Source organism: Chiloscyllium plagiosum, chromosome 16 (genome assembly GCF_004010195.1).
Source record: "Chiloscyllium plagiosum isolate BGI_BamShark_2017 chromosome 16, ASM401019v2, whole genome shotgun sequence".
Lineage (NCBI taxonomy): Eukaryota > Metazoa > Chordata > Chondrichthyes > Orectolobiformes > Hemiscylliidae > Chiloscyllium > Chiloscyllium plagiosum.
In genome coordinates, this window is record NC_057725.1 from 52,422,188 (window position 1) to 52,434,748 (window position 12,561).

General features: G+C 39.7%; 1 protein-coding gene and 1 long non-coding RNA gene across 5 annotated transcripts in view; one reads left to right on the plus strand and one right to left on the minus strand.

Moving 5' to 3' along the window:
- Window positions 1-12,561, plus strand: part of LOC122557915 — a 98,094-nt gene that overhangs the window by 29,579 nt on the left and 55,954 nt on the right. The gene's annotated exons all lie outside the window — the stretch shown is intronic.
- cars1 (cysteinyl-tRNA synthetase 1) overlaps window positions 1-12,561 on the minus strand; it is a 205,681-nt gene that overhangs the window by 5,986 nt on the left and 187,134 nt on the right. For all 4 annotated transcript variants that reach the window (XM_043706117.1, XM_043706116.1, XM_043706118.1 and 1 more), the window contains 4 exons: window positions 11,654-11,734; window positions 7,309-7,376; window positions 5,692-5,751; window positions 3,213-3,296 (listed from right to left, as the gene is read on the minus strand). In XM_043706117.1, the coding sequence (XP_043562052.1) occupies window positions 3,213-3,296; window positions 5,692-5,751; window positions 7,309-7,376; window positions 11,654-11,734 (293 nt within the window). The remainder of the gene's footprint in view (window positions 1-3,212; window positions 3,297-5,691; window positions 5,752-7,308; window positions 7,377-11,653; window positions 11,735-12,561) is intronic.

Consider the following 12,561-nt stretch of genomic DNA (forward strand, 5'->3'; position numbering starts at 1 on the left):
CTACCAGAGAAGGTTCGTGTGTGGGTGCCCAGAGTAGGATTGGAATGAGGAATGTTCCACATTCCTCTATCATATTATTGGAATTCACTCCCCAAGGGCACTGTACCTAATTAAATGGATTGCTGCAGTTCAAGATTGATGTGAGGTGCCGGTGTTGGACTGGGAGGGACAAAAAGTTCAAAATCGCACAACACCAGCAATTTAGGTATATTCAATATATTGTATCAGTTGCATGACACTATGATCTTTTGCTATTAATTCTGTGTCTTATAATTCTGCCCCACTAGTTACCTGATGAAGAAGCAGTGCTCTGAAAAATAGTATTTCCAAATAAACCTGTTGGATTATAATTTGGTATTGTGTGATTTTTAACTTGTAGTTCAAGTGGACTGCTCACCATTCCTCAAGAGGAACTAGGGGTGAGCAATAAATGTTGGTCGGGAACAGGGTGGTGTGGTCTTGCCTGCCACTTTAACACATCATCTGTCTCAGGCTTGCTGCAGTGCTCCAGGGAGGTGCAATGCAAGCTGGAAGAACAACACCTCATTTTCCGCTTGGGGATCCTGCAGCCTTCTGGAGTCAATATTGAGTTCAATAACTTTAGGGCCTGATCTCTCCCATGTCCTAGCCCCCTACCCCACACACCAGGCCCTGTTATCACATTACTCATTGTTGGCTGCTAATCACTTTTCCAGCCAAATCATTATTGACTCTTTTGTCTGTCCAGTTGTTCTTCTCTCTCTTTGGCCTCTATCCCTACCTATATTTTCTCCTTATCCCCTCCCCCCATCCTACCTTCTGTATATAAACCAAGGTTTTCCTAGCTACCGTCACTTCTGAGGAAGGTTTTCACCGGACCTGAAACATTAATTCTGATTTCTTTTCACAAATGTTGCCAGATTTGCTGAGCTTTTCCAGCAACTTCTGATTTAGATTAGATTACTTACAGTGTGGAAACAGGCCCTTCGGCCCAACGAGTCCATACCGACCTGCCGAAGCGAAACCCACCCAGACCCATTCCCCTACATTAACCCCTTCACCTAACACTACGAGCAATTTAGCACGGCCAATTCAATTTACAGCAGGCTTCTTTCAGTTTTTATTCTGCAAGGTATAAACTCAATGCCAGATGTCAACAGCACCCACCTTTGTCATCAGGTTTAATAATAAAGTCAGGGTTAGATTATGAGTGCAGCAGGTTCAGCTGGAGACAAGTTAAAGTGGGCGAGGGGAGGGCGTATATAAATTAATATGGCTGATGTAACATTGAGAATTTTCAATGAGGAGATAAAGTGCAGGTGAAGAGGCCTAAAAGAAGGGAGGATTCCTAGTGAAGGGAGAGAATTGAGGATAGATGACATGGTCTGTGAAGCAAGGAACAGTGCTACTGTCCAAAAAAGTGGCCACAGGGGCTAAGGCAAGGGAAAGGTTCAGGAGCTCATGGCATCCCCAAAATTTATTGAGGGTATGATGTAAAGGGATCAAAATAATCAGATTATTTTGGGAAGTTAGGATGACAGATATTCATTGCAGAATTCTCAGCTTCTGTCCTGTTCTTATAGCTACAGTATTTATGTGGCTGATCCAGTTCAGTTTCTGGTCAACTGGAATCCCCAACATGTTGATGGTGGGGATATTAGCATTGGTAATGCCATTGAACATCAAGAGGTAGTGGTTAGATTCTCCCTTGTTGAGAGACCATTATTCCCTGACAATAAATTCTTTGACTACTTTTCTGATGATCAAGAGAATATGAATAAGGTATCAGCCAGAGTGGATTTGTTCAACTGTGTGTGCACAGCACATATATGGGCAATTTTCGATATTATCAGGTAGATTCCATTGTTGTAGTTATAGAGTCATAGAGATGTACAATATGGAAACAGACCCTTTGGTCCAACCCATCCATGCCAACCAGATATCCCAACCCAATCTAGTCCCACCTGCCAGCACCAGGCCCATATCCCATCCAAATGCCTCTTAAATGTTGCAATTGTACCAACCTCCACCACTTCCTCTGGCAGCTCATTCCATAAACGTACCACCCTCTGTGTGAAAACATTGTCCCTTAGGTCCCTTTTATATCTTTCCCCTCTCACCCTAAACCTATGCCCTCTAGTTCTGGACTCCCTGACCCCAGGGAAAAGACTTAGTCTATTTATCCTATCCATGCCCCTCAATTTTGTAAACCTCTATAAAGTCACCCCTCAGCCTCCGATGCTCCAGGGAAAACAGCCCCAGCCTGTTCAGCCTCTCTCTATAGCTCAAATCCTCCAACCCAGGGAACATCCTTGTAAATCTTTTCTGAACCCTTTCAAGTTTCACAACATCTTTCCAATAGGAAGGAGACCAGAATTGCACGTGACATTCCAACAGTGGCCGACTCCTGTACTCAATACTCTGACCAATAAAGGAAAGCATACCAAACGTCTTCTTCACTATCCTATCTGCATGCGACTCCACTTTCAAGGAGCTATGAACCTGCACTCCAAGGTCTCTTTGTTCAGCAACACTCCCTAGGACCTTACCATTAAGTGTATAAGTCCTGCTAAGATTTGCTTTCCCAAAATGCAGCACCTCTTATTTATCTGAATTAAACTCTATCTGCCACTTCTCAGCCCATTGGCCCATCTGGTCCAGATCCTGTTGTAATCTGAGGTAACCCTCTTCACTGTCCACTACACCTCCAATTTTGGTGTCATCTGCAAACTTACTAACTGTACCTCTTATGCTCGCATCCAAATCATTTATGTACAGTTGGACTAAGGGGCACAGATGATTCTGAAACACAAGTGTTTAGTGTTATTGCTGGTATGCTGTCAGGACCCATATCATTTGCAGTATCTAGTGTCTGATGGCTTTTCTTGATTTCACGTGTAGAGAATTGAATTGGTTGAAGCCTGGTAGCCGTTCTAATGCTAGGATTTAGATCTATAGTACTGGAATGTGAAAGCAGCCCTAGACCTCAGGATTCACGATAGAATGATTGGGGGCAGCAACTTTAGCTGATGTTCCTGTTCTTACTCAGGTTTTGCTGAAACTAATTTTGGTCTCCTAACCACTCCTTTGACTGGGATCAGCCCTCTCAATGCAGAGATTGAAGGTTGATCTTTCTGGTCTATATATTTATATTTTTATTTATATTTGGTCTCAACTGAAGGCTTGGCTGGGGGATGGGGGCTGGTTTGAGAGTTAGATCCTTCAATACTTACATTGTCATCAAATTTGGAGTATTTGTCTTTTTCCGATCTGAACAGTTCACTGGGAGGAATCTTCATCTTGGCCAGTTTTGCTGCCTGTAGGGAGATAATTACCATGAATTAGTCAGATTGCGTATTCCCTTAGTTCTTCATTTTTATAATATGATCTCATAGCAGAAGCAAATGGGCATTTAATTGCTTGTTCTATTGTAACAACCACATTTTTTTTATGTCCCATGTTTCTGGACTAAAATGAAAATGGTGGTTTAAACCAAGGAGATTAAATAAAGAGATGGCTGCCATTTTGAAAATAATGTTTACTGAAGCACACCTAGTTATATTAATGTTGCTTTCCCCAGAAACATGAGGACAAAAGCAGCCACAAAGTCAATGAGTTTCAAATTAAAGAAAATTGCTCAACAATGTGCTGATGCTGGTCAGGAACCAGTCTGTGGCTTGTTTGGACTCAGTGCAGCCAAAGTGCAGCTCAGGGTTCAATTCCTGCCTCAGCCTGTGTTTGTGTGAAGTTTATACGTTCGCCCCATGTCTGCACGGGTTTACTCCGGGTGCTCTGGTTTCCTCTCTCAGTCACAAAGATGTGCAGGTTAGGTGAACTGGCCATTCTAAATTGCCCTTAGTGGACAGGGATATGTAGTCTAGGTGCATTAGTCGGCTAAATATAGGGTAGGGGAATGGGTCTGAGTGGGTTACTCTTTGGAGGATCGGAGTGGACTTGATGAGCCTGTTTTCACACTGTTTCCATACACTAATTCTAATTTTAAAAACCACCTGGCCTGCAAACTGAAAACATCCAAAAATCTCTGTCTCGCACTCTTTGTGGAGGTACCAAAAATCTCCACTAACAGCTGACTGTCTTCCAATTGCTAAATCTGCAATTGAAGGAAGAATAAAGACAATGAAAAACTAAACTCTCAAGCAGTGAATGGAAGAGAATCAGTGTGCAAACAACGTTTTGTCAACAACAAAGAACTAATTGAACTGAAAGAAAGAAAAAGAATGTATGCATTGAGCCCTGTGGTCCAGATTGATGTTTCCCTGGTCATTTGAACTGTTACCCTGATTTTTTTCCCTCCTTTTTCCACTTGTTATCCATGTCATGTCTGTGTGAGTGTCTGTCTGCCTGTTTGGGAATGTGGTAAACTTCAGGGATAGAGTTTAAGTTGTACAACTACAAAAGTCATTTCTAATTGCCATTGGTTAAAGTCAATTTGATTATAATAGTTTTCTTTTGTTAAGAACAAAAACCTGGTAAGTGTTTTCTTTTAACCAAAGATTATCAGTAATGTAAGTCAGGGACATTAGCTAGTTTTGACGAAATATTTTCACATTTGTGATGACTCTGGGAATAATGGGATTTACTTACAAAGCACTACCCCAGTGGATCATGACACTGGCAGAATCAGGATTCAGTATTTCACGCTGTTTTCCTCTTTTATAAGCTCACCATTTCATTAAAACAGACAAACCAGCACCCTAACCCCATCTCCAACTCAATTCCATACCACCCTCACCCCCCCCACACACACAAAATCATCCTGCATAATCTCTGAACCTGCTGAGTAATCCTCTTACATCTCTCAAGTATTTCTCGATCTTCTGACTTATTATGGCAGAAAGAGGCATAAAAGTCATAATGCCCCATACCTGAATACATCTCCTTTTGCTTCTGTCCAGACCCTTCTCCACATACAACATGATGCATGAGTCATGGGTAAAATCAACCATAATCTGGCAGAGGCCTAAGTTTTTGAAATTTTTTAAGCTTCCACATCAATTTGCAGAAGTTTTAAGTTTGGCTGGCAAGACTCTGTCTGTTCCTTACCCCAAATTTTTAAATACTTTACATTTATAATAACAATTTCTTTAGAGATCATACAAATCAACTGTACCTAGTGGTAACATCTTTCTTCATTTAAATAGATTATTTTGCATTACAACACACAATGTTGCAATTCAGTGCATTTTTTACCAGCAGTTTACAAGTTTAAAAGCTAAATGAGAGCCCGTTTAATTTAAATTACCTGGAAAGGGTCTATAGCCCTACCAATTACATTCTCCAACTATTACCTAAATGTTCACTGTACAACTTTAACTGTACAACATTCTACATTTTGATTTGCATTAAGATGACCTTCCTGGTGCAAGACTTAACTATGTCTTAATTTAAATCTCTTTTTCATATTATACTGTGACAGGTTGATTAAAAAGATAAAATATTCTACTGCTGCTTTAATGTAAATGTCTCAAACTGATGACTCTTCATTGTAAGATTAAAGTTTAAACTAATATAAAAGGTAAAATTAATTTAACTGCATTCAGTTATGCATGTGATCAACCAGATATTTGCTCTCTCCTTCCCTCTTCCTTTTAATTTAAATGACAGCCATCAGTAGAGATGCAACAGACAAGTTTTGTAAACCAGCGGACGAAGTTGGTACAGCAGTTGTTACAGCATGGGTCAAGTCCTCACCTCCTGTTCTCGTTTTTTCTGGGCTGCTTCTTCCTTCTTCCTCTTTTTCTCTTCTTCAATCTGTTGAAAAAATAATAGAACAAAAAGTTTCAATCATAATAAATACAATGTTTTCTGTTTAACAAACAGGTAATAAGAACAATCTTTTTCAGATTGCGAACTCTCTCAACGTTACCTCAGTACTTTGCAATTGATGTTCCAGCTAATTTTCTCCTCAAGACGTAGATTTCACTTTGGGTGATCCTACAGACATCAATATTTCGTGATACCATGCCCATTTGTGTGTAAGTTTATGTAATGTGTTATGTCACGTAAAACATTACTGTGACACTGATCCCCACAGGTACAGATCTTATAATTGGGTAGGGGTAGAAGTGACAGGATTGTTTAAAAAAGGAGCAAGAATCCAGACTGTATTCATGTTGTTTTCATTTAAGATCCTGAAGGAAACTGCATCACCCTGGCTGCAGTTAGCAATTCATCAATTATTTCCACTAATCAGGAAGAAAGCAACAAAATATCTAGACTTTTGCAGGTACAGAAAACACAAGGCTCTCTCTATGATCAGTGAATCTATCAACATAGAAAATTTTGCTCATCAGGCTTATTAAATAAGGAAAATACTGAGTTTTCATAAAACTTACAAATGAAACTGTGAGGTTGTGAATATAAATATTTGTCACTGATCTGCTCCTATAAATATTGCCCTCTAAAGTTTCCGATTGTGCAGGATCATTTTCTGTGCTCCAAAAGTGGCACTCAGTTTGAGTCAAATGCCGAAGAAAATCAGCTACCCTCAAGTTCCAGATTTACCTCTCCTATTCTGCACAATATTGAAAGGAGTTACAATGAAAGATCAATAGCCTGAAATATCAACTCGGACTCTTGCAGAAATCCTGACAGATCTATTAATCTCAGCGTTTTCAGTTCCCTTTCACATCTCTAACAATGCAGAATTATACGTCTGTCATATTGAAAGGGAGCTGCAGTTGTGTCCTGTTGAGAAAGGATCAGTTCTTCCATTGTTACATGCATTTCTCAGTAAGGTGATAAGGATTTTATTTTGAACAGTTTGTTAAGAACCTTGAAATAGGTTACCAGTCAGGAAATCTGTTTTTCACTTTAGGAATAAAGGAACATGCAACAGGAGTAGGTCAGTCAGCCCCTCCAACCTTCTCCACCACTTTAGGCTAATCTTCTATTCTCAATGCCACTTTCCCATTCTCTTCCCATATCCTTTGATGTCATTAGTATCTAGAAATCTATCAAGCTTTTTCTTCATTATACTCAATAACTGAGAATCTATGGCACTCTGCGATAGATAATTCAAAAGATTCACTCCCCTCAATGAAGAAATTCTTCCTCACCCTAGTCCTTAATAGATTGCCCCTTATTCTGGGACTGTGTGCCCTTGTGCTAGAATCCCTACCACACAACCAATGGAAGCCTCTTTTCTGCATCAACCCTATTCAGCTCTTTACAAATTTTGTAAGTTTCAATAAGATCTTTCTTCATTCTAAACTCTAATGGAAACAGTGTCCTCAGTCTCTCTTCAGCAGACAGCTTAATATTCCATTGTAAACATTTACCTTTCCAACATGATAGAGATCAGCTTACCTTTTTCTTCTCTTCCCTCTCCTTCAGCAATGTCTCTCTGTCCACAAATTTCACCACAGTGGGTAATCCTGCAAAATGATATGAGCCCATCAGAAACATCAGCCTAACCCTTTAGGCACTTAAATTGAATACTCTTTAAACTAACTGGTTAAAACCTTCAGAAAAAAAAACGGATGGGATGGGCAGGGCTTTTATCACATAAGTGGCTATTCTCCATGACTTAGTACAAGGGCATTAAGATTTTGTACAGATGATTCTTATCCTGCTCTTAATAAACAGCAATAATACTTTCTAGCAGAAAGAAGTGGAGCATAGGGCAATTCTAATATAAGTGAGAAATTTTATTCTTTGGAGGACACAACTCTGGGAAGGATGTAACTCATATCGAGAATGGAGAGAATCTTTTTGACAAACATAATAATGTGCACAATAAACAGAAATAGGTTTTTGAACAGTTCATAAGACACTGCATAGAGAACAGAATTTCTCGGTAATTAATTTAAACTGTCCAAAGATGAAACACAACTAATTGACGAGGTAGATATGAAGAAATTGTACCTTTTTAATGTTTAAAATTTGCCCTACTCCCCAATGGTCAATACACGTTTCAGAATAGCTGTTCCACTAATGATCCTCCTACCTACAATATGTACATCTGAAACTGTGCTCTCAAACATGTTAATGACATTTTTTTCCATCACCTAGAACATCCACTAATGCCTTTAAACCAGCTGGAGTTGCAAATTATATATTTCACTATCTTCATAACTATTTAACTTCCTCGAAAGCCAGTCATCTGTGCTAAAGTTGATAACCCTCCCTTTTCCATGAACTTATGAATATCTCAGGACTATTTTTTTTAAAACCTCTTCATGCTCTTTTTTCATATTAATAATTTCTATCAGTAATCCTATAACTGTGGCCACTTTTTTTTTGTTGATTCCATTCCGCAATGCTCAATTTAAATTTTAGTGGGCGGCACGGTGAAACAGTGGTTAGCACTGCTGCCTCACAGCACCAGAGACCCGGGTTCAATTCCCGCCTCAGGCGACTCTCTGTGTGGAGTTTGCACATTCTCCCCGTGTCTGCGTGGGTTTCCTCCGGGTGCTCCGGTTTCCTCCCACAATCCAAAAATGTGCAGGTTAGGTGAATTGGCCACGCTAAATTGCCCGTAGTGTTAGGTGAAGGGGTAAATGTAGGGGAATGGCTTCGGCGGGTCGGTGTGGACTTGTTGGGCCGAAGGGCCTGTTTCCACACTGTAAGTAATCTAATCTAAGTAATCTAATCTAATCTAATCTAAAATCATGTGCCCTCAGTGTGCACAGCGCTTGTTTTTCTCAGAGTGCAATCATTCAGTTATTTGGAGATAAAGCTTTTTCAGATTATTCACACAGCAATTTACCAGTTGCATTGTTTTATTCTTGATAGTTCCAGCCTTCAATAGAGCATTTACCCTGGCTGATGAGTCTAGAACAAGGACAATGAGTCTCAGGATAAGGGCAGGCCATTTGAGACGAAATAAGGAAGAATTTATTCATTCAGAGCATAGTAAGTCTTTGGAATTCTCTATCTCAGAGTGTTGTGGAAGGTCAGTCATTGTCTGTGCTCAAGATAAAAATCAATGGATTTCTGGAGACTAATAACATCAAGTGATATGTAGATAATGCTGGAAACTTGCATTGAGATAGATGATCAGCCATGATCTCAGTGAATCATGCAATAGGTTCCATAGGTTGAATTACCTATTCCTGTTCCTATATCCCTTGCAAGTTTTGGGTTCCAAAGTCACTCCAGAGACTTCAGCACAAAAAATAATCTGGGCTGACACTTCAGGATAGTAGTAAGGAAGTGCCGTGCTGTTGGGAATTTTGTTTTCCAGATGATAATTAAACCAAGACGCGTTTGCTTTCTCAGGTGGATGTTAAAAAAAATCCCCGGCACTACTTCAAAGAGCCGCTAGAGAGTTATCCACTGTGTCCAGGTCAACATTTATCTTATAATCAACATCATTAAAAATAGTTTCTGTGCTCATTATGACATTGCTGCTCTGGGAGCTTGCTGTGCACTAGTGCACAGAATTGCTATGGCACAAAGGGAGGCCTTTTGGCCCATGTGGGTGATCCCTGAGATGGAGGGATTGTTTTATGAACAAAGGTTAAACAGGTTGGGACTCATTGGAATTTAGAAGGATAAGAAGTGATCTCATTAACGCATATAGGGTTCTTAAGGGGCTTGACAGGGTAAATGCTGAGGATGTTTCCCCTCATTGGAGAGTCTAGGACTAGAGGGCAGAACCTCAGAATAAAGGGGAGAAATTTATTCCCTCAGTGGGGTGGGTTACATGTCTTTGGAAATCCTGTCACAGAGAGCTGTGGGAACAGAGTCTTTGTGCATATTATAGATAGATTTTCGATTAGTAAGGGAATCAAGGGTTATGTGGAAAAGATAGGGAAGTGGATGCGAGGTAGCTAGATCAGTCATGAACCTGAAGGGTGGACTAGGCTCGACTGGCTAAAGAGCCCACTCCTGTTCTGATTTCTTATGGTCTTGAGGCTGCTTTTCTATACTACAACAATGGCTACAGTTCAAAAGTATTATATAGGCTGTAAAGCATGTCGGGGTGACCCAAGGTCACAAAAAACAATGTAGAAATCAAAGTCTTTTTTAAAAACAATTTAGAACACTAGCTACTATCCTGAAATCTCTTGCTCAGTGATTCAGTGATGTGACAGATAGTCAAATATTAGACACAGCTTTGCCACATACAACAGGAATAAATCTGTCAAAAACATATTCCACATTAAACAAAACATTGTTTTGCAACTTTATACCTATCTTAAGTCGTATTTGATAGTTTGGATAAAGCTTTCAATCAGCTTTTTTTTTTAACTAATCAAACACCCTGCAGCCAACTACAGGGTTTCAACATAGGCTGGGATTAAACCTTGCACTTTGCTGTCTATGTCAATCAGCTATCCAATGAGGAAAGCATCAGAAACAATTCTTAAAAAAAACACTATAAAGTTACTCATTACTCAGTGGCTAATTACACAGTAACAAAAGTAGACTGGAGGGTCCAGGTTCATTGTCTCTTAATACTAAATTTCTTGATTTCAGCTGGAGTACTGGTTCTAAGCATTATGTTAAGTCTCGGTGCCCTGGGTTAGGAAGGCAAGGGAACCATTTTGTAGCAAAGATTCTCAGGAACTTTGTCCATTTTAGAGCAGTAACAAGCTTTGTTCTGAAGACTGGAGCTGAGGCAACAACTTCCGCACAGTTAACATAACACAAAAAAAAACAGGAGCACATGTAGGTTATTTGGCCCATCGAACCTCCACTGTCACTCAATAAGGACATGCTTTGATTCCACTTTCCTGCTTGTTCGTATAACCCTTAAATCCCTCATTGATCAATATTCTGTCTAACTCAGCCTTAAATTTATTCAACAACCCAGTCTCCAATGTCATTTAGCATAGGAATTCCTTCTTCATGTCCGTCTTATTTGGTAGACCACTTATTTTAAAACTAAGCCCCGAGTCTTGGATTTCCCTGCAAGGGAAAACATGTTTTCAGCATCTACTCTGGTGTCAAGGCCGCTTAGTATTTCAAAAGATCCATGTAATATTGGTGATAGGGGTCTCAACCACCAACTGGAGAACCGGTATGACATTGGGCAAGATTTTCCACTGTCCTGAGCATAGGTAGGTGGTAGGTGGGAATCCCCACCATAGCACATTTCAAAGAAATCGCCTGGGAAATTGAACTTTCCACTGGGTAATTCCACCATGTCTGGAACCTTCCAAAGGTTTTCATAAATATTGAAGTTATCAGATGCTTCTGATAAAACTAAGTAAACTTTGTAATCTAACTTTTCTTATTTTAACTCCTGAATAACTAATGAACAGACCCCATACTTATCTGACACTCCCAAGAACCTTCCCATGAGCCAGACATCAACTCCCCTCTGTCCGCAGGACGGACCAGTCTTGACTGTCTCTCCCTCCATGAATTATTACACTGCCTCAAATCCTGCTTCCGGAGGCCACTTTCAATTCTACCCAATGCTTCAGCAGTCTGGTTGAAAGTTGAGAACAGGATGATAGAAGACAAAACTCATGATCAGGTAACACCAAGAAATATTTCCAATTTTAGAGGATATAAAAAATGAAGAGTATCTCACTGTCACAATATTGTGAAAGAATACTTGGAAAAATGGTATAATTATCAAATTCAATACTGAAGGACACAATTAGTTTGTTAGTATATAAAAATATCATAGCACATCAATGGAGTCAAAGCTGGCAAAACTTGCAGATGGTAACCAGCAGCTGACTTGATTCAGTACCTTCATGGTCTTCAAACCGAACGCCAAGCTCTGGAAGGATGTCATCTCGAACGTCATCACACAGCTGTAGAACCTCACTCACTGTAACACAGAAGGAGTTAGTCAATGGACACCTATTTCAGACCACATCAGGATCATTTTATGTCCAAATCAACAAAGCCAAATAGGATACACTCCAAGCTATTTCCTTCTTCTTCCTGCACATTTAATCAAGTTGAGAGATAGTATTTGGATTTCTTTTTTCTTGTATTGGTATTAATCAAATTAAAATTCCATCTATGCTATTCCATGAAGCATTTTCAGATGAAGTAAAGAATAAATTGGATGAACAGTAAAGCTTTTGTGCCAGTTTTTCAAAGTTACATCACCTCAACAGAAACAGGTCTCATCAATGCTATAATCGTGTTTGGATGTAAGCTGATAATTCAAATTACTCATTCAAGACTGTTATTCAACCTCTGATTCACTCAGTGCATTGCACTGGAGGTCATGAGACTTAGCATGATAATAAATTGCTTTGTAAATATCTTTCTCAATCAAATTCACCCATCGTGGTCAGTCAGCATTTACCAAGCTGACAAAATAGACATTGTTACAGATAGCAAAGAAGTTGCTTAAGGAAGGTTAAAAGGACCCTGCCATGCATTTCCTTTGTTACCTCCAGTGAACTTTTTTAGATTTTCTCTAGAAGGATGGACATTCCACATCAGTAGGAGAACCTGATCCAAAATCTATGAGAGCTGTTGTTTTTTGAGTCTGCAGTTTTCCTCTCTAAAGGATTATCATTGCAATGACCGTTCTGCCAAATTGTCTGGAGGAGATCTGCCCTGGTACACTTAGCACTGCAGGCAGCCTCTATATCACTGTCATATATTGCATTTGATAGCAACTCCATTATATTGTGTATC